The 20935-nt window shown below is 42.1% G+C and overlaps 1 protein-coding gene across 5 annotated transcripts in view; it reads right to left on the bottom strand.

Moving 5' to 3' along the window:
- Positions 1-5328: 5328 nt before the first annotated feature.
- The window catches only part of ZC3H12C (zinc finger CCCH-type containing 12C), a 72821-nt gene continuing 57214 nt past the window's right edge, over positions 5329-20935 (bottom strand). For all 5 annotated transcript variants that reach the window (XM_043481461.1, XM_043481457.1, XM_043481460.1 and 2 more), the window contains 3 exons: positions 15516-15750; positions 13405-13511; positions 5329-12586 (listed from right to left, as the gene is read on the bottom strand). In XM_043481461.1, coding sequence (XP_043337396.1) covers positions 11187-12586; positions 13405-13511; positions 15516-15750 — 1742 coding nt within the window. In that variant the 3' untranslated portion in view covers positions 5329-11186. The remainder of the gene's footprint in view (positions 12587-13404; positions 13512-15515; positions 15751-20935) is intronic.

Genomic DNA, 20935 nt, shown 5'->3' with positions numbered 1-20935 from the left:
ACACTGGGCCCTGGGACTGACGGGTGGGGAGTTGAAGCCTCAGCACAAGCCCCTTTTCTTCAGGAACTGCCCACACCAACAGAGGGGGTGATGCTGTGAAGCGCGCCAAGGCCCTTGTGAACGGCTGGACTTCAGTCCTGGTCAAGCCAAGCTGTCAGGGGCATAGCAGCCAAAGGGAGCAACGCTGATCACTCCCAGTCACTTAGGAATGCACCGGCGGGCAGCGCGACCTTCGCCCAGCACAGACACGGCTGTCTCCAGCACGGCCTCTGCCCCCTTGGCCTCCGCGGGCCCCCTCCTTCCTTTCCACGCAGGTGGGACAGGTCGCCTGAGTGGTGAGTTTGCAGAGGGGTGATGTCCCCATTCATGTTCTCTGTCCCCAGAAAGCACACCTCATCTTGGCTCCTCCATGCCCTGGTTCCAATGAGGCAGGCCTGGGCTCCCGCACGAGATGGGTGTCTGTCAAATTTGGGATTCAGTATTAGAATCTGCCTGCAATGCAGGAGGCCTGGATTCAATCTGGATTCAATCTGGATTCTGGGGTGGAGAAGATTCCCACTCCAGTATTCTTGCCTGGAGAATTCCATAGACAGAGGAGCCTGGCGGGCTATGGTCCATGAGGTCGCAAAGAGTCGGACATGACTGAGCCACCGACACACACATAGGGAGCCCAGTTGCCTTAGGCACAAGCCCAGATTCTCTAGCACTAGCTTTATCAGTGATGGAGGTGATCTTGTGAGTTTCACCTGCTTACTATTTTGCTTTAATTCTCAGTTTCACTTAGTGGTTTTACTTTCAACTTGATGAGCATCAGTATCATCTAGAGGGTTTGTGAAACCACAGATATCCCCCACCCTACTCCACCAGCCAAGAGTGTCTGATTCTTGGGTCAGGGGTGGGGCCCAGGACTGGGGACCACACTTACAGGCCCCGGGGGGCACTGAACAGAGAGGAGTTCTGTTTACTGGTTTTGTCAAACTCCAGAACCAAATGTTCTCAAGGCTGTCTGAGTCAGCTGGGTGCCCTTCACTCAGCTGGGGCCAGAAAACATTCTCGGTCTGTATGAGTAATTCTCGCAGATCAATGTCCTCTTCTAGCACACAGCCTTGGGCAGGAACAAATAGTTGTAGATTATGCTCATTTCTGTTCTGAGTAAAACATGAGAGGAATCAATTCCAGCCATAAAGCAGCCTGAAGTACTGATTTAAAAAACAGAATCCAAGACATGTATGGTTCTCCTTTGATAAAAGGAGAAAAAAAAAAGTTGTTGCTGTGCCCGCCACCCCAGCATCACACCGTCTCCCACACGACTGAGCGGCTGTCTGTTCCCGGGGCCAGAGAGAGGCTGGACCCCCCACTCCCTTGGCCGCTGGTTCCTTCCACCCAGCTCTCCTTGCTGTTGGGTCTCTGCTTTGCCCCGGGCCCTTGGCAGAGTATTACTGCGAACGACAAGGTTTTGCTTTACAACCTGAAAGAGCCCATGCCTCTCAAAACCATTTCTTTTCCCCTGGGATGATACAGTTGGCCCCCGAAATGTCGGATCTATCAGAGGGGAAGGTTGTGCGGGCAGAGCCTGCGGTGGTTGCAGGGGGAGGCGGTGCACTGTGAACCCACGCAGAGAGGGGAGACTGGGCTTGTGCCTCCCATTCAGCAAAGACGGCTCGGGAAGGCAGTCTGGGGACACGGCTACCTGTTTCAGAGGACCCAGAGGCCTGCAAGGTGGGCCGCCAGCTCGGAGCCACGCCCCGCCCCGCCTCCCCGAGCGCAGGCCACTGGAGCTGGTCGATCCTGGAGCGGCTGTGCATCTTAACCACAGAACGAGGGCCTGTGGCCGGATTCAGAGTTTCCCCGCACCTCCGCTTTAACCGCTTGGCCTTTCCCACGCCCAAACTGCGAAGCGGATTCAAAAGGCTGTAAACTGTTAGAAAGATGGAGGAGGATCTCTGGAAGCCTGTGGCTGCCTTCTTACCCGCGGCCTCCTGACGGTCTCAGCCGCAGGCGGACTCCGGCTGGGGCGGCTGGGGCGCGGGAAGGGGCAGAGCTGAGGAAGCTCCCCCGCGGGGAGACTCAGAAGCAGGAAGAAAGGCTGCGGGGTGCGAAGCTCTGCGCCCCGACGGGGAGGAACCTGGGCCTGGCGGCCTGGTCGCCGAGCTGCCCCCGGGCCAGCGGCCTCCTCGGGGCCCCCTCGGGCCCTGCTGCCGCTCCCCACCTCCCGCGCTCCGCTCAGCGCATGCCGCGGAGCGTGGACTGGGACCTTCCCTTCCCTCCGCTCGCCTCCCAGCCCATACTTGGCAGCATTTTACCCTGCGCCGCCTTCACAGCTGCGAGAGGCGCCTCGTCCTGAATTAGTTAATCTGGGAACAGACACTGCGAACCGATACATCTCCTCTGGAGTTTACTCAATAGCGTTTCGTGTAGTCATAAATTGTATTTGCCGTCTCCCTTAATCTTTTCGCAGGCTTGTTTGAAATAACTATTCAAGTGAATGAGGATTACATCTTTAGAGAGTGGAGGCGGAGAGGAGAGCTTTGAAGGCTGAGGTGGTGACGAGGCCCGCGGCCCGGACCCCGCTGTCCGGGTGCCCGCGGCCCGAGGGCGGAGCCGCCCCGAGGCCGCGGGATGGGTGGGCCGGAAGCCCATCGCAACGTTTTATTCACCTTTCAGCACCGTATTCTGCCCCTCATCCGGCTCTCCTGGGAATTTGTTCGACAACGAATCTAACTTTTCTATTTCTAATCTCATGCTGAATTTGTGCAAATGGAAAACGCAAATGGCAGAAAGCATGGGAAATGCCAATGGCAGCTGCCTCGCACAGAAGCTGCTGTGTGCTCAGAAGGCCTCGTCAGGAATCTGAAAGCTAAATGGGGCTTTGGAAAAGACACCTGAGGGCGACTCTGTGCCTGACGGAAACGTTAGACATGAGTGTACTGCCTTTTCCTCTCGAGGCCCACAAAGAGCGCCAAGGAGTGGAGACGGGGGTCCAGGCCGTAAAAACCACCTCCATCCACCACAGAACCGTTTTGCTCGTCAGAGAGGCTGTGGCCTGGGCCCTGGGCCTAGCAGCTGGGCCAGGGCCGGTCCTCACAGGCCTCCCCACCCGCAGCTCTCTGGGAAAACTTCCCTCCCCCACAAGAGACAGGCTCTTCGTGACTCCACAGGAACCAGCGTGGACGGTGTGGATCTAGTGAAGTTCTGGTGCAGTTTTCCAGATCTTGCCCTGTCCCCAGGTAAGTCAGCATGTCTAAGAATGTACAGCGGCAACACAATGCCACAGGTGTTCATTCCTATTACTGTCTTGCAGCAGATGGATAAGAAAAGAGTTTGGAAGCATGCAGAGAGACGTTTGCTTTTGAGCAAGTGCTTTAGTCTTCTTATTTCTAAAATAGGGATAATGCCTGTTTCATGTGATTTATACTTTATCTACTGTACCAGACCTTCACATGTGAGTGGTCTCCCCACAGCCCTCTCTCTCCAACTGGGATGGGTTGCCTGTTCCCTTCCCCAGGGCATCTTCCCAACCCAGGGATTGAAACCAGGTCTCCCGCATTGCGGGCGGATTCTTTATTGTCTGAGCCACCAGGGAAGCCCTTAAGAGCAGTAGTTAGTTATAAACCACGAAGCACCAGCTCCTCTGTCCAGACTGGCTTTGTAGGTTTTGATGGTCAGGGGCCAATATCCCCTTCCTACAGGTCAGGGGGAGGGGCAGACAGGTCTGCCCAGCCTCAGGTTCGGGTTTACCGGAGCTCAGCCCACAGTCTACTGAACTATAGCTTCTGGAAGGGTTTCTGTTTTATTGTTATTTTTGTTATTCCATTAATTTCCTCATTAAAATACTATACAAAATCCTTAAGCCAAGAAAGGACAGTCACAGGGATAAGAAGGACATGGGGTACCAAGAATTCTTTAAAGGTGAAAGTGTCCCTTCTGAAAGGCACATGGGCATGGAATATTCATTACACTAATGGCTAGAGTCCAACTCTTCTGCAACATAACATATAGACAGGAAGGCTCTCATGAAAACATCTGAAACGACTGTTTTTAAGTACCTTGCATTCACCTAACAATAGCTGTCCTTAAATGTACACTATGGATCTACGTGTTCAGAGGGTTTAACTCATTTAGTCTAAACAAGCCTAGGGTTTGGGACATTATTACCTCTGTAACATGCCCGTCTCTACCTGTAGGATGTATGCGGCAAGATGGTGCCTCCAAAGGCTGTACTCTTAACTTACAGGGAAATACATTTTTAAGAAAGTTTAAAGATCTTAAAAGAAAACCTGTAAAACACTGACTGATAAAAAATGCTTATCAAAAGGCTTAAAACACCAAATGAACATCATTAATTTAAAAACAGCATCTGAAGCTGAGGCATAAGTGATATTAAGTACATACCCTAACTGAGAGGGCCAACTAGAGGTATTTTGTTTTGAGTAAGTTCATCATTATAGTTTCTGTTTACAATCTCCTCTTCCTGAATGTTACTTGATTCATCAGTGTTTATGAATCCTTTCTCTTTAGACAAAGGTTCTAGGTGGGGGAGAAATAAACTACTAGCCCTAGCCAACATTGTAGCCTAACACTCTCTGAGACTCTCAGCTCAGACTCGCCCACCTAATATGGGAGATTTGCAAATGTGGATTTGCTGAGTTCTCTGCCAACCACAGTTGAACATGAAAAATCAACTTTGCTGACAAAGCTGAAACAAGTTACCTAAATACATAAGATACTTAAAAAGTTTAAGTGGGGTGGGGCGGGGTAGAGTATACCTTTAGGGAAAAAAATAACAAGAAAAGCAAAAGTCTGAAAAGCAATGAGGGGTAAAAGAAATCTCCTATCTGAAATACAAGTTTCTCACTGACACAGAACATGAGATCATTTCAGAACTGTGACCTTATCTGAAATGAAAAATCCTAGGCGGTCACAAAAGAAGTGAAGTGAACCTATTGGGGGCAGCATTAGTAAGATACTAAACTTGATTCACGCAAGGAGAGATGCAGAAAGACCTTTACAACAAAGATTCACAACAGGTGATAAAGAAGCCTCAAGGCAAAGCCACAAGCAGCCCAAGTTAATCAATGATGGAACATTATTAGAACCATAAGGTAGGACTAGTTGTCTTTGGCATTTAATTCTGATTGTCGTATGAATCAATCACAGCTCTAACACACGCTGATATGGATGTGTGCTGATGCTACAGAGGACGTGTCTGCACTAGCCACTGAAGGCAGGCAGGCCGGCCACGGGGCGAGGGGAGGATGCTTTTACTTAGAGGGCTTCTGTGCTGCTGCATGTCAGTTTCTTCATGAAACAAAAACAAACCACCACAAGAAAAGTGAATTTTTTAATACATTTTTTTCTCAGTGGCAGAATCACATAACTGTTTTGATATGGATTTCTGGTAGGTCTAAAATACTGCTTTTTTGCTGTAAAAAATCCCATTACACAAACACATAGAACAGACATAGAATAAACAGAATCACATGAATTCATCAGACTGTTTTTCTAAACATATTCTTTGCCTTGTTTTCTTATAAGTTTGAAGGATCAAATTGGAATTTCTACTCTCAGCAAACGACTCTGATTTGGGAGGATAAAACCTAGAAGGAAAAGATAAAAGTCTGTAACTAGGTTCACTGGCAATGCCATGTCCACATGTTTGTGGAAGTGTGCATGTTGATGGGTATTCTGTATTAGATGAGATGTTTATAATTTCCCCAAACTGAAGAAAATCTTCATATTTAAAACGTATTCTTTATAAAAACAAACCATTGTTGTTCAATGTTATCTTCCCTTGAGGCACAAGCTGCTTCAAGAATGGGGTCAAAAGTTTTAAATGAACAATTTGTTATTCATGTGAAATATCTAGACAGAAAACTGGCAAATTCGATATATGGGTTAAAAAATGAAATTTTACACTATCTATAAAACTGAATTGAAACATGCACAAAATTTCTTTTTTTACTGCCAAATTTGTCAAGTGGTCAAAACCTTAAACTGTTTTTCAATCTGAAAGACTAAGAGCTTTAGGGGAAAAGCCACTCCCAACATAACAAAGTATTATTGTTACAGAAGCAAAAAGCAGGTTAACAGAGGGCATTAAAGAAAAAGAAAAAAAAAAAACATTTAAAACAGTAAACACTCGTTAAAACTAGAGTTATATTCCAATCTTAAAAGAAAATATAGCAACTTAAGTGGATGACAACATTCAAAACTACTGTTCCGACAGATGTGCGTTTATGATGTTAACATCATTTACAAAGCACTGTGAATGAACACACTCAGTGGTATACTCCAATGAATTTAAAACCATACATGATCCTGTTAAGAGTATCATTCACTGAGAATAGTCCTAAGGTGTCTTAAATCTATACTAAAGGTTTGGATAGAGAAAGCAGGTATACATTTTGTTTCTTATAGAGAGTCACAATACCACACGTGCACTCACAATTATACTAGTCACAATTTTTAATTTTACAGAATAAAGTTTACAGCATGTAAACTTACAACATATTGATCTTCTTTAAAACCATTTTTAAAGAAGGGCCGATCTGTCATTTTTTAGAAATAAAAAACCAGCAGAAAATTGTAACTGATAAATGCAGTCTTTAAAATATTTTATGGCTAATTATATGCTAATTTTCAAAATACAACAGAATTTTTGGTCCATGAGGCCCTTAAAAAACCAAAAGGTAGGTAAGGATTCCCATTTATCAGTACAAAGTTCATGAAAAAATTCCAATACTTATTAAAACATCTTTCTACAGAATGCTTTTTTTGGATGGTTAAACACAAGAAATTAACTCTACTAAATAATGGGTGTGACCAGGCAGAAAAATAAGTGAATTAAGATGCTTTTAATATGTGACTATCTGAGAAATCTTTTTAAGGTCCTCAATAGTGGATTTTGTTTGAATGCCAACTGAAATGTAAGTATGATTTCTTAATGTGTGTCAGGATTTGCTGCTTAATATGCCTTTTTTTCTCCCTTTAGGGTAGAAATCAGCAAACTACGGCCCCTGGGCCAAATCGGGCCTGTAGCCCCTTTCTGTGAGTTTTACTGACATACAGCCAGACCCATTCAGGTATGTATTTTCTGTGGCTGCTTTCACTTTAAGGGATGAGGGGCGTGGTTTACAGGGACCATATGATTCTCAAAGCCTGGATGATTTACTCTCCTATCCTTTACAGAAGAGGTTTGTCAACCCTTACCCTACAGGGTTTCCCATGCCAATATAAAATAATGCAATTATTTCTCTACTGTTACTGACACTGCTTTCTCGGTGTGTAACAAGAAAACTCAACACACTAGCTGAATTCCTGTGTTTAACATATTTGGGACACAGCTGATCTCTCCAGCCATAATCTGTTCGATTTTAGGTCACTCAGAAATTCTCCAGGAGCTGGGTGATAATAAAATGGATGAGCCACATCTAAAAGAATGGCCAGGAAACTGTACATCCTATTTATCTTGAATAAGGAAGCTGAGTAGCAAGAAGAATAATGAAAAGCAAATATCTCTTAGGGTAATTGCCATTAAGTCAGGGGAAAAACAGCTCGAGAGTTTTCAAAACACACACAGACATATGAGAGTCATCCATCCTCCCATCTATTACAACAACCACAACATAAAGTATATTTGTTTCATAAATATATTACTGTCTATATACATATAGATACATCCATAAAAGACATGTTAAATAATTATCTGTATAAGCAATACTACTTTAAGTTTTTTTGTGTGTTTTAAAATTACACATTCTATTAAAATTATTAAAATAATTCTTTAAAAATATCAGGAATAAAGCCAGTAAAGAGTTGCTTTCCATTCAAGTGGTTCCACATCTTATCATTGGTCATCCAGACTCCAGACTTGGTCGTCCATAACTCAAAGAAACAGTTCAATTAAGGAAAAGTTAGCCATCAAAAGCGTAACATTCTTCCATTTTTAATACTTCTTAACAAATGTGTATGCATGTATGTATATATATATATAAAACACTCTTTTTTAGTTATATTACATATTCTCATAAATGAATTTTCATAAAAACACAAAGTTCAAGTTTCTACCAGTATCACATATTTTATACTGGTGTGCATTTCTTTCAAATGTTTAGGTCAATGACACTCTATCAGGATACAGGGATCATATAAAGGAGGCTGAAAACTTGGGTATTGCATGCAAGAAAGGAGGAAATACTAAGGGCCAGAATTTGGCCAGTTGAATACAACTCCCTCTGTACTAAGACACAGAGATGACAAACCGGCTAGTTACTGTGTAAAGTCCAGTCAACTGTCAGTTACTCAGGGCAGAATATTCCGGTCTGAATCCCTCCTCTTCTGTCAGCTGACCACCACTGGCAGTTTCACGACTTAACTAACACACCTCTCTCCGGTTATTTGTTAGTCAGTCTGAAGATATGATTAAAGTGAAAGTTTTGGCTAAAATGAAGTTCTGAGATGAGCTCTGAATTTAATTTAATGATGGATCCTTTTACTTATTGCTTTAGATAATTAAGAAATTGCTGTATCTAAAGTCAGCCAAATTGCTGTATCTCATTCTTAAGCTTGGAAAGCAACGTCAGTGCTTCCAAAAAAGGGAGAGGAGTACAGATTGCCTCTTGACATAAGAAAACTGCTCCTTCTTGGCTTGCAGTCAGTTACACTGAAGGATTTCAGGGTGGCTGCTCAGAGCTATTCACGTCAGGACAGGCAGCGGCAAGCTCCACTGTTTTGCCATAGTCTAAAATCCAGGATGCAGTGACAGATGGTTAGCTACAGACATTAGGAGGTCAAATGAAAGGGTGTGCTATACATTTCGCCTAAGAGCTCATTTAAAGAACATAATAAAGTTTGGCAAAACCTTCAAACAATTCAAATGCAAAAAATTAAGAAAATGGAAGCAAAACCTACATGTACAATTTAAAAATGATTTCGTACTTAAAAAAAAAAAAAAAAAAAGCAAGCTTAGAAGAAGACTGAAATGAAAGGTACTCCACGTTTGTAACCCTACTTTTGGCACTGGGTTAGCGTCTACATTAAACTTGTTTACAGAGAGTGACCGAGAAAATCAGGAGAACGATTTCACAAGTGAGCAGGTCGCTCAGAGGACGCTGCAAGCAGGTGTGTGCGGCAGCGCCCGTATCCTCTGCGGGCGCAGCGAGGGGCACCTCACCTCGCAGGCGGCAGCAGCGACTGTGAACCCCACTTTCCTGAATTAGGTTTGCTGAACACGGTTCAGATTATTGGATATGTCAATATGCACAATGCCTTTTAGAAGCATTTACTGTAACCCAAATCCTACTTCATGTGACACACGGTGTCACACGAGTAGTGAAAATGTTGTACTAGTCAAAGGTGCTTGGACGTTATTTTCAGGCAGCATTTTACCTTTATTTTAAGTTCACGCTAGATAAGTTTTAGGAGAAAGAAAATGCCAATAAATTCATTTAATATATTTTAATATATAAAACTATAAGACAGACACTTTTATTTACCTAAATTGTTACTTTTATCTTCTACCCTATTCTAGACTTCGATTTTACTTTAAAAATTTGTATTTAAATAAGGGATAAAATGTTGCCCAAAAGTCTAATCAGAGTTACACATCTGTGTTTTAACTAGATCTACAAATCAAAATAGTTCTTATAGTTAAAAAGATACAATTTGTATCAACAGTAAAAGGTACTTTCTGGTTTTTCAGGGCTTTACTTCAAACTGTAGCACGTAGAATAATCAGGATAACCATGGCATCTAGGCAGACTCCAAAAACAGCTCAGAATGAGTCTGTTAAACTAAGCAAAATTCAAAAACTGGAGGCAACAGTGAAGTCCTCGTCAGTCACACAACTGTCTGCCATGGATTGCAACATCTCTCTTCTAGCCAACAACAGAAACGAATCCACTCAGCAAAACCCATGACTTTGAAACCAGAAATATCCCTTACTAATACGAGAACAGACTTCAGTCTGTATCTAAAACTACACTATTTGTGGCAAGAGTCTGGCCTTAATAATATGACAGGCCCCCCCCAAAAAATTACCTTCAGGAAAATGGAAAATATACAGTATCTTACAAAAATTTTAAGTTACCATTTACAACTCCTCCATCACCATTTCTATAGTGCAGTATCAACAAATGTTGCATATCCTCAACACATAAAACCACCTCAGGCCAGGACAGCTAAAGAGTATATTAAATATAAAAGTTGCATTGAGAATAATTAGATTCATTAAAAACAGGCAAGTACTGCAAAAGGGTTATTTTATCCAGTATTGTTGTGCCCCCAAACAAAAAGACAAACACATTAAAAAATACAGGTTAATGGAAGTCTAGGAATTCGATTCCATTTCTACTGTCTAGAAGCACATCATAGCTGGATAACAAAGCTCTATATACTCTAACAGTTCACGGCTTTTGCCTTTTTTATTAAAAAAAATGGAAACGGTTTTTTCCATTGATTGCATCTGCTTTCCTTTAAGTCAACCATATTAAATTAACTAATTACTTAACACAAAAAATCCAAACGAAAATAAAACAATGAAAAGTGCCATATTGTAAATCATTCTAATATATACTGTTACCCATTTCAACATAAACTGGTAACTTACATTTTGTTTAAAATATAAAGTCAGTGCTGTAGTATATCTTTGTTTCTATAAATAATGATTATAGCACAAAGAAGCCCACTTTCCCCAAATAAAAATAACTTAAAAAGCTGTAAAAGATTCCAATTAAGCTTGGCTTGAAAAAATAGTTTGCTAGGTCTAGTCAAATGTTCAACATTCTGAAGGTATTGTAATTGCTTGCAATTGATAGACAAACACCAAGTTAATAAAACATGAAACAAGGATAAAAAGTGCTGCATATAAACCCCTGATGCACCAAAGATTAATATCAAAGATCACAGATACATCTAATAAATCAAACTGGAAAAATTTCCAGCCAAGGATATATAGCTTTAAAAAGGAAACGTTTAAAAAAAAATGTTTGAATGTAAAGCAATCCCGTGATACTATCCACTATGTGGGGCTATACATACAGATTCCATGATACAGTATTTCACATAAATGGATACTATATAACCTCCTTGCTGAGAAGGAGATCACATGTGCTATTGTAGCAAACCTCCCTCAGCGTTTAAGCTGAACAAAAAAAAAACTACTAAACACCACAAAGATGCATCATCTTTCAATAGCCCAGCTGTGATTTCTCCACTAGAATCGCTGCAGCCAGCTGCTGGGCGTCTGTCATGTGAGGGTTCCTCTTCATGACAAGTCTCACCAGGTCGGGCGGGAAGATGTTGCACAGGTTGACGAAGATCTTTTCTCGGCTGTCCTGGTACCTGGGGGGGTCCGGCGGCGGCGCGCCGCAGTACGGGACGCGCCACGTGGGCTCGGGCTGCTCGGGGAGGCTCTGGAAGGTGAACTGCTCGTAACACGGCTGCGTGGGGTTATCGGGCAGGGAGTAGGTCTGCCGGTAGCCGTACGCGTCCAGCCCGTAGCTCTGCCGGTCCCAGCCGCCCAGCCCTTCCTGGCGGGCGTGGGGCTTCCGCGGCCTGGACGGAGAGCCGTCGTAGAGCCGCGAGTCGGAGATGCTGTCTATCCTCGTGGCCACCAGGGAGCGCCCGAGGTGCGGCGCCTTGGCGTGCGCCGAGCCGGGCGGGGACGGGTAGTCGCCGGGACAGCTGGACCGCGCGCCCACGGCCGGGTGCGGCAGGCGCACGGCCAGGTGCGGGAGCGGAGGCTTGTGATGGTACTTTGGTTCTTCGTGACTGTAACTCTGCACTCTGGTTAAGGGGTCGTGGAAACTCTGCAGGAAGGGCTGGGAGTTAAGGCGGCCGTGAGGGTGCATGTGCGGACACTTGAGGTTCTCTTCCAGCTGCGGGTCGGGGGAGCTGACGTAGGGGCGGTCGTTGTACCCCACGTACGAGTCACTGCTCCCGCAGCTCAGGCTCCCTTCGCTGCTGCAGTCAGAGGCGACAGAGCTGATCCTGTAATCCGTGTCTAAGGAGAAACGCCTTTCAGGGCTCCGTGGGCCTGAGATGCTCAGATTTGAATATGCATTCAACATGGAGTAATATCCAATGTCGACGGGCGAGTCACATTTTGGATACTGTTCATAAGGCATTGGCGTTCCATGATTTTTGGTTGCCATCATCATCGGAGGATATTGCCCCTGTGGTCTTTGATCCTGAGGTGGGAAGTGAACTCCAGATGGAAGGCCATTGCTTAAAGATGTAGTGCTTTGGGGTTTGGCGGTAGAAGTAGCCGGTATACTAACTAAGGAAGGTACAGACCTGGTTTCCAGTTTGTTTTTGGTGGGAAGCTTTTCCTCTAGGTCCTGGTAGACTTGAGTCCTTATGCTTGGGTCTGATTGCCTCTTTGGAGCGCCTCGCTTGACGTCAGAAGTGCTGTCGGCCTTAGTGCTGCAGGGGACGCTGTTGCTTTTCACCAGTCCTCCTTCGTTCGCAGTTTTGACTGCTGTGTTTCTGGACATGGCACGCAGCTCGTCAGCCACTGACCGCTGAGGCTGACTGCCCCGTTCCGGATGGTAATATTTGCACTTGTGTCCATACGTACACTTCTTTCCTATGAAGAGTAAAATCAGTTAGGCAAAGGAGCATTCCGCCAGATCCTAAACACTCCGTGTGGCACTTTTAACTTAGAAAGAAGCAAGCACAGGAAAGGGAGCTGTGCTCAGGGCCACTCTGCTCCCTGCTGCTGAGAAATGCCACCTTTCAGTCTTCCCACGCCAGTGCTAGCAAGAGGAATAAGAAAGTCAGCTGACTGAGTAATAATTCCCTCCATGTCCTCAACTCCTACCTGCCTCTTCTCTTCCAGTACAACTCTGCGGTCAGGTAGGACATTCTGTTTTGCAGAGCAAAATGTGCTGCTGTGATGTGATAAAGCCACTCTAATCTCATGTGCAGCTAGATGGAAGAACTTCAAGTCTTTATCTACCTGAAAACTAACTTCATGTAGAATTATCTGAGTTTTTAGAACAGTGCTTTAATTCAGGGAAAATGCATATACACTGAACCCAACTAGGTAAAAAGAATTATTTTTAAAAAATTTAATTACATTCAAAAGAACCACATACTACATGCCATCCAAAATTTTAAATGTTTATTTTTAATAACAAACATTTAATGTTGTGCTCTAAAGTGAAAAAACTGAAAGTGTAGTCACTCAGTGTGTCCCACTCTTTGTGACCCCATAGACTGTAGCCCACTAGGCTCCTCTGTCCATGGCATTTTCCAGGCAAGAATACTGGAGTGGGTGGCCATTCCCTTCTCTGGGAGATCTTCCTGACCTGGGGATTGAACCCGGGTCTCCTGCATTGCAGGCAGATTCTTTACCATTTGAGCTACTTAAAGGCATTTATTAGATACTATAAAGAAAGTTACCATACGGACAAGGCTGCTTTTTGTGTTCAGGAACAATAGGTTTCTTCCTTAGAAAATTATCCAGGCTTGGGCCATGTCTGCCAAGAGGGTCATCGGGGGGCATGAACCTGTCATGGACATAATACAAAATTAAATCTAAGTAGAAGATTGACAATTTAGTTCTAAAGACAGAGTGTAAAGAATATTCACCCTAAGTTATTTATTTTGAAATTTTAATCCAAGTATTTTGATTCCACATTTATAGGATAAAAAAAAAATCAGTACAAAAAGTTTTCTTAAAGAAAACAAAATTAAAATGTTTCAAGCTGAACTTGTATTTAATTCAAACAAGTTTTGGGCCTAGCATGTTCTAATTAATTCTTCCTTTTCTCATGGAATTTTGTAAGGACTTAAGAAAATGATCACAATGGTATTTTAGGACAGGCTTTAAGAACATTAATCTTGCGAAGCAATATGAGGTTGGTGGGAGCCAGGAGAAGCAGCTGAAGGGCAGAAGGGAGAGGTGGGAGAGAGGATCAGGAAGACTGAAACGACCCAGACCTCTAGCATGCATCAGATGCCCTGCACACATTGCTGCATCTCATCCCAGCAATAATCCCTTGAAGAATTAGTTCCATTTCACAGGTGAGTACACTTTTCTAACTTAGGCTCAGATGAATTAAGTATTTTTATCTTAGTTCACATGGCATAACCAAGATTCAATTTGTCCAACTCCACATTCATTGTCTTCCCACTATAACAAGGTTACTTCTTAGCTGAGATAGAAAAGATCTTAAGGAAATAAACTTATTATTTTAGATCGACTGTCCAATGGAAGCAAGAATTCATGGCATGAATACTGTCAAGAGGTTATGGCTGAGCAGTTCTATTACTTGTTATGTTACTGAACATGAAATAAACCACATGTTTACCTGCAAAATGTGAATAATGTGTCAACTCCTAAGGGAGTGATAACATGCCTGAGTAATACTATTGAGCAATTATGATGTTTACTATTATTATACATACAATATGGTAATATTAAAAGATTAAAAATGGAAGACAAACTCACTCAATCCTACAGTCTTAATACAATTATTTTCCATTATGTGTTGCATTTTAGTTATTTTTCTCTATGCACATAGCACTTTACAAGCACAAATGCAATTTTATACTTTGCTTTTTAATAAATATTTGTCCATGTTTCTGAATAGCTGAATAATATTCCACTAGGAGATGTACAGCAATGTTACTGATTTCTGTATTGTACCTTTAGTGGTCTTTGAATTCTTGCAATTAGGAATATACTGAAGTGAACATTTTTGATCTTCTTTTTTCCCTTATTATATATTCCAAAAAATGAGACCATTGTTTTGAAAGGGTATTTTTAAGATTTCTGCTAAACCATACCCAAACTTATCAGTTGCACTATGCCTTTAATAGCATAGTGAAGTGAAGTGAAGTGAAGTCGCTCAGTCGTGTCCAACTGTTTGCAACCCCATGGACTGTAGCCTACCAGGCTCCTCAGTCCATGGGATTTTCCAGGCAAGAGTACTGGAATGGGTTGCCATTTCCTTCTCCAGTGATAATAGCATAAGGCATATACAAAAATATATTTTTAAATTTTGTGAATTAAATGGGTGAAAAATACACTCTTTGTAGATTTAATTTTCATTTTTGATTATCAACTGGTGAGCTTTTCCCACATGTTGGTAAATCCAGTTGACCTGACATCTTTGTGCATGTCACGTGTCCATTATCAATTTAATCATGAATAAATCATGAATCATTGCTACAATATTTTAAAAAAATAATATATTTTAAAAAGCTCTCGATACTCTAAACTAGATTTTGAAAGGCAGTGTCCTGGTGGTCAGTGTGTTCCGCATTTGCATCCTCTGAAGGTGGCCAGCCTCCGCATGTCAGTCACCCAGGGCAGCCTGCATCTCACACAGGGCCTCCTGAGGCGGGACTCTGCGTTTCCTGACTCCCACGGAGGATGAGTGGGGACATCGGTGGTCGGAAGAAACTGTCTTAGGTCTGGTCAGTGGCGAAAAGATAAGCCCGTAGCCTGCTGCCAGGGATACTCAGATTTGCAGGGAAGCAGTGTTCCTGTAAGTGGTTTTACTTACTTGTCATTGACAAATGAGTACATTAATAATCGCTCATCTATGAACTTTTTCCATTCTGGTTTCTCATTTGCCAAATCCCTGTAGTTATCATTGGACACAATTACACCATCCGACTCAAAGGCCAGTTTCACGATGAACCTGTCGTCATAGCACACCACTCGCCTCCCCTGCACGCGCCGCGACGGTGTGAACACCAGGACTTTTTCCTTCTCTAATTTACGTAGGATTTCTTGATCTGCAAGAATAATCAGGGTAGGATTTTTAGTAATAAATACATACAAAACACATCTCACAACTTTCATACAAAGTCAGTTTTTATAACATGAACTGGATGCATGCACCCATTTAATTAGGGATTATGATTTACAGTTTGTAGATGGAGCAAATTTGTAGCTCCCAGTAACAAGTTTTCCTTCAGGATTTTCAATTAAAAAAAAGTTTAAAAAAAGCCAAAACAAATGAACCTGAAAAACATGGAAAGTTTAAAACTTAAAAAAAAAAGCATAAAACTGAAACATGACTGAGCGAAGTCTGATTTTCATCACATAAAGCTTTTCTTTGATAGCTGGAGCCGTACACAGTGAACTAGCTTCTCACACATCCCTGGCACGACATTGTCCTAACAAAGCAGTGGTGGTGGGTCCACGTCTGAGCAACAGACTCTTTCCCCCGTGTTTATTTTGTAGTGCTGTTTTTCTAACTAGTGGATGCGATGGTGGCGGAGTGTGCGAAGTAAAGAGGTCGAGGTAGCAAAGGGAAGGGTCTTCAGATGCAGAAGTTTCAAAGAGCAAGGAGGCAGTGAAGTCACAAGTGCTGTTCTGGACGAGGCGGTTCTATGTTCTGTGTCCCTTCCTGCTGAGACAGGTGCTCACAAAGGCTAGCCGTCTGGTGGGGCTGGACTGAGGAAGAAATCAGAAGCGATTATGTGGGGAAAACAGCCATTGATTAAGAATGGACAGGCAGGGAATGCTCATTTTCTCTTTGGTTGGCATACTCTTTCAGCACTTTCTAACGCCACTGACTTGTTAGTGCTCTGGGGTTTTATTGTTTGTTTTTGTTTTTTTAAAGGTAGCAGAGCTCATATTTTGATTAATGATAAAACTGTCTCCTCACCACGCCTTCTTCCTAATTTAGCTCTTTCACTCCCGGACTTCCCACCATTGTAAATTATCACACAAAGTGCTGGGTATGAGCTGACAGACATCATAATATTTTTTTTAAAAGGCTCACTTCTCCTCAGTGCTTACTAGCTGGAGTTACTGGTATCTGAGAAATTTCTCTTTTCAGTGGATAATGACTACAAGCCTATTCTATGGTATGTGCTATGCTGAGTGTCAATGACATCCAACATGAAGAACATTCTCTCCTCAAGGAGGCCTCATTTATTGGGTTGGACAGGCGCATAGACTGGGCAAGCCGGGTTTGTCATTGCCACAAGGGAAGTATGAGCAGAGTGTAGGGGACGGAGAGTGACATGGGCCAGCTTGGCATGTAGATTTCATGATGTCCCAGGCAGGGTGAGTTCAGGACCAGAACTCTGGTTTAGAAAAGCAGCAGAGAAGGAGAAGTCTGAGTGTTAAGAGTTCGTAACTCATGGATGAATCTCGGGTTCTGCCACTCTCTATCTGGCAATTGTAGTCTTACGGAGCCTGCTTCTTTACGTTCTCAAATGCAGTTTGTAGGCTGTGAGGAGTCAATGAGTTATCATGTGTAAAAGCACCCGGCACAGTGTTTAACAACTCTCAATAAGCACTGTGTCCTTCAACTAACAGATGCATGTAACTGTTCATCTCTTTTGAAAATGACAGAAAACCAAAAAAAATTAAAAGCCCAGTTTCAGCCACAGGATTTTCCATATGATAGTTATTGTGTGTGCCCCCTACAAACACTGAGACACCCCTCAACATCTATCAGTGAACTCATCATCAGCACTCGGCATAAGAATACTCAATAAACGACTGTGAAAGGAATATGGAAGCTACTTAAAGATGTGTATTCTGAGGTGTTCCAGTTTATTCACTGTCCAGTTTATGCACTGTTCATGCATAATCCACGGCCCTTTATCTGTGGGAGTGTTTACTCATGTAGGGTATGCCTGGATCCTGGAAGTGACCAGAGGAGTAAGACGTAGCCTAACAGTCATCACCATCTTGCTTAATTTGAATTTCTTTACCAGCTTAGAAGGTTAAAAGCACACTAATTAGGAAGATAATTAGTGATAATTAATTATTTAAATAGTCCTAACTTAAATAAATAAGAATTCAGTCTAGCTGGTAAGTTAACTGAATCTCTAGTTCCTAGCACAGTACTTGATAACACACTCTTGTGCTCACTTGTTTAATATTTGTTCAGTCAGTGGAAGCCTAGCTAAAGAGTCAGAGTGAATCTGTATCTGAAAACTTTATGATATTTCTTGCTGTTGTTTCAGTCATTAAGTTGTGTCTGATTCTTTGTGACCACATGGACTGCAGCACGCCAGGCTTCCCTCTCCTTCACTTTCTCCCAGAGTTTGCTCAAAATCATGTCCATTGAGTCAGTGATGCCATTCAACTATCTCATCCTCTTGTCTCCCCCTTCTCCCTCTTCCCTCAGTCTTTCCCAGCATCAGGGTCTTTTCCAATGAGTCAGCTCTTTGCAACAGGTGGCCAAAGTATTGGAGCTGCAGCATCAGTCATTCCAATGAATATTCAGGGTTGATTTCCATTAGGATTGACTAATTTGATCTCCTTGCTGTCTAAGGGACTCTCAATAGTCTTCTCTAGCACCGCAATTTGAAAGCATCAATTCCTCAGCGCTCAGCCTTCTTTATGGTCCAGCTCTCACATCTGTACATGACTACTGGAAAAACTATAGCTTTGACTATATGTGGACCTTTGTTGGCAAAGTGATGTCTCTGCTTTTTAATACACTGTCCAGGTTTGTCATAGCTTTTCTTCCAAGGAGCAAGCATCTCATAATGTCATGGCTGCAGTTACCGTCTACAGTGACTTTGGGGCCCAAGAAAATAAAGTCTGTCGCTGTTTCCACTTTTTACCCATCTATTTGCCATGAAGTGATAGGACTGGAAGCCATGATCTTCACTTTTTGAATGTTGAATTTTAAGCCAGCTTTTTCACTCTCTTCTTTCACCTTCATCAAGAGGCTCTTCAGTTCCTCTCTGCTTTCTGCCATTAGGGTGGTATCATGTGCATATTTGAAGTTGTTGATATTTCCCCTGGAAATCTTTATTTAAGCTTGTAAGTCATCCAGCTTGGCATAAATATTTCTTATCAAGTTTCTTTTTTTGGTATAGTGAAAAAAGACTGGACTGTTCAACTTACCAGTTATTATCTTGTTGATGGTTTTAGTCAAGAGAATTGTTACCTGGAGGAGAAAACACCTAACAACCTCTGACAATAGTGGTGCACATTTTACAAAGTAAACTGCATACTGATGAGTTCCAGAGACCTGATGTGCTAGTATCTTAAAGATTAAACTCAGCCACATTTCACTCTGAGTATTACCATTTTCTCTTCTTTTGGATCTCATATTCCTTTCACACTCAAGAAGCTTTCATTTACATGTTTAAATATTGCTTTTTCTTTTTCAGTTTATCTCCCCCCTGATTATTAATGCATTATAGTTTCCTGTCAAAAACTGGGAAAGAAACAGTACTAAGAAGCAGGGAGAAAATAAGACTTCATAAGACATGACCCAGAAGTAATTACTGTTAATATTTTGGCATATTTCCTTCTAACCATTTTCCATGTATTTTTTTTTCCTTCTATATGTGTGTGTATTATGTATGTACATATATGTGCACACACCCATAAAATAACAAAACCTGCCTTAAAGTAAGAGAGCATTTCCTGAGATTATTAAAAATTCTGCCTAAATATTCTAATACTACATATTTTATCATATAGATATATATTTATTTACTGAGCCATTTTTCTAATTAATGTATGGTTTATTTCCATTTTTTTCTATTGTAAGTAATATTGCACTGGATGTCTTTGTGGTCAAAAATTTTTCCCTATACCTTTGTTTATTTTCTGGGGCATTATTCCTAGAAGGGGGACTAGTAGATTAAAGTATTAACATTTTAAAACCAAACTTTTCCAGAAAGGTTATAACATCTATGTTTCCATAGCAGTGTACAAGTAACTCCCTCCAGGCACTGAGTATTATCAAGTTTTTAATCTCTGCTAATTTGATGGGTTAAAAAAAAAGTCATTTAAATTTGCATTTCTTTATTTACTAATGAGGTTGAACATTTTCCCCCTATTATTTGGCATTTGCATTCTTCCAAATATACTGTTTTTATCAATGTGTAAGAGTTCTTTTTATGTTATGGATGTGGATTCTTTATTTGTTTTATTTTTCTTGCTTATTTTCAAGAAAATTTCCTCAAATACAGATGTTTGATCCAATTAAACCTATCTTTCTCATCATAATTTCTTCTAAAACTTTTAAAATTTAGGAAGGTCTTACCCAGCCATTCAAAGACTATTTATAATCTCTGATGGAGACTTTTGACAATTAATTCTTCAACCATCTGTAATTTATTGTTATATGGTATAAGATAAGGATCTAAATATGCATATTTTTTCCAAAGAGTTATCCATTGTCTTGGTACTGCTGACTGAATTATGCCCACCCTTCCCACTTTACAGTTTATATAGGCTAGGGTCTGATTCCATGACTCTGGGCTCCATCATAACTTGTCTATGGGTCCTTATTCTAATTTAATGATAATTTAATAATTATAGAGAAAAATAAAGTCTTAAAATAACCTTCTCTTGGAGTACATGGTGGGTGGTCACTCCATTGGTTTTTTATTTGAATAGTGTAGCTTCCTTTACACGGGTTCCTCAGTTTTGTTAATGTTAGGTGCAGAAAGGGGCAGGAAGGGTTGAATGCTGTTTGAGAACCACTGACCTGAGCAAAATGTTGAGCAACAATAATTAACAGTTACAGGGGACACCCCTGCCTGAAACTCATACATTTAAAAATTACAAGATAATGCAAAATACAGATATTTTATTGGGATTGAATCATTTCCTCTACTTGACACCAGACAGCATGACCCAAGGATCTTTTCTGATCTGTATTCACTGTTGTTATTCAGTCGCTAAGTTGTGTCTGACTCTTTGTGACCCCGTGGACTGCAGCATGCCCAGACTTCCCCATCCTTCACTATCTCCTGGAGTTCAAACTCATGTCCATTGAGTCGGTGATGCCATCCGACCATCTCATCCTCTGTGGTCCCCTTCTCTTCCTGCCTTCAGTCTTTCCCAGCATCAGGGTCTTTGGTTATTGCCCAGTTTCATACCACAGATGAGAAACCTGGAGCCCAGAAGGGTCAGTGTGCTGCTCCAAGCGCCATGGACAGTACCCGGCACAGCCGGAATTTGAATCTAGGCCTCCTGACTCCTAGC

Source organism: Cervus canadensis, chromosome 11, assembly GCF_019320065.1.
Source record: "Cervus canadensis isolate Bull #8, Minnesota chromosome 11, ASM1932006v1, whole genome shotgun sequence".
NCBI classification, from domain to species: Eukaryota; Metazoa; Chordata; class Mammalia; order Artiodactyla; family Cervidae; genus Cervus; species Cervus canadensis.
Note: the sequence above shows the minus strand (reverse complement) of the source record. Positions and strands in the feature narration are given on the sequence as shown.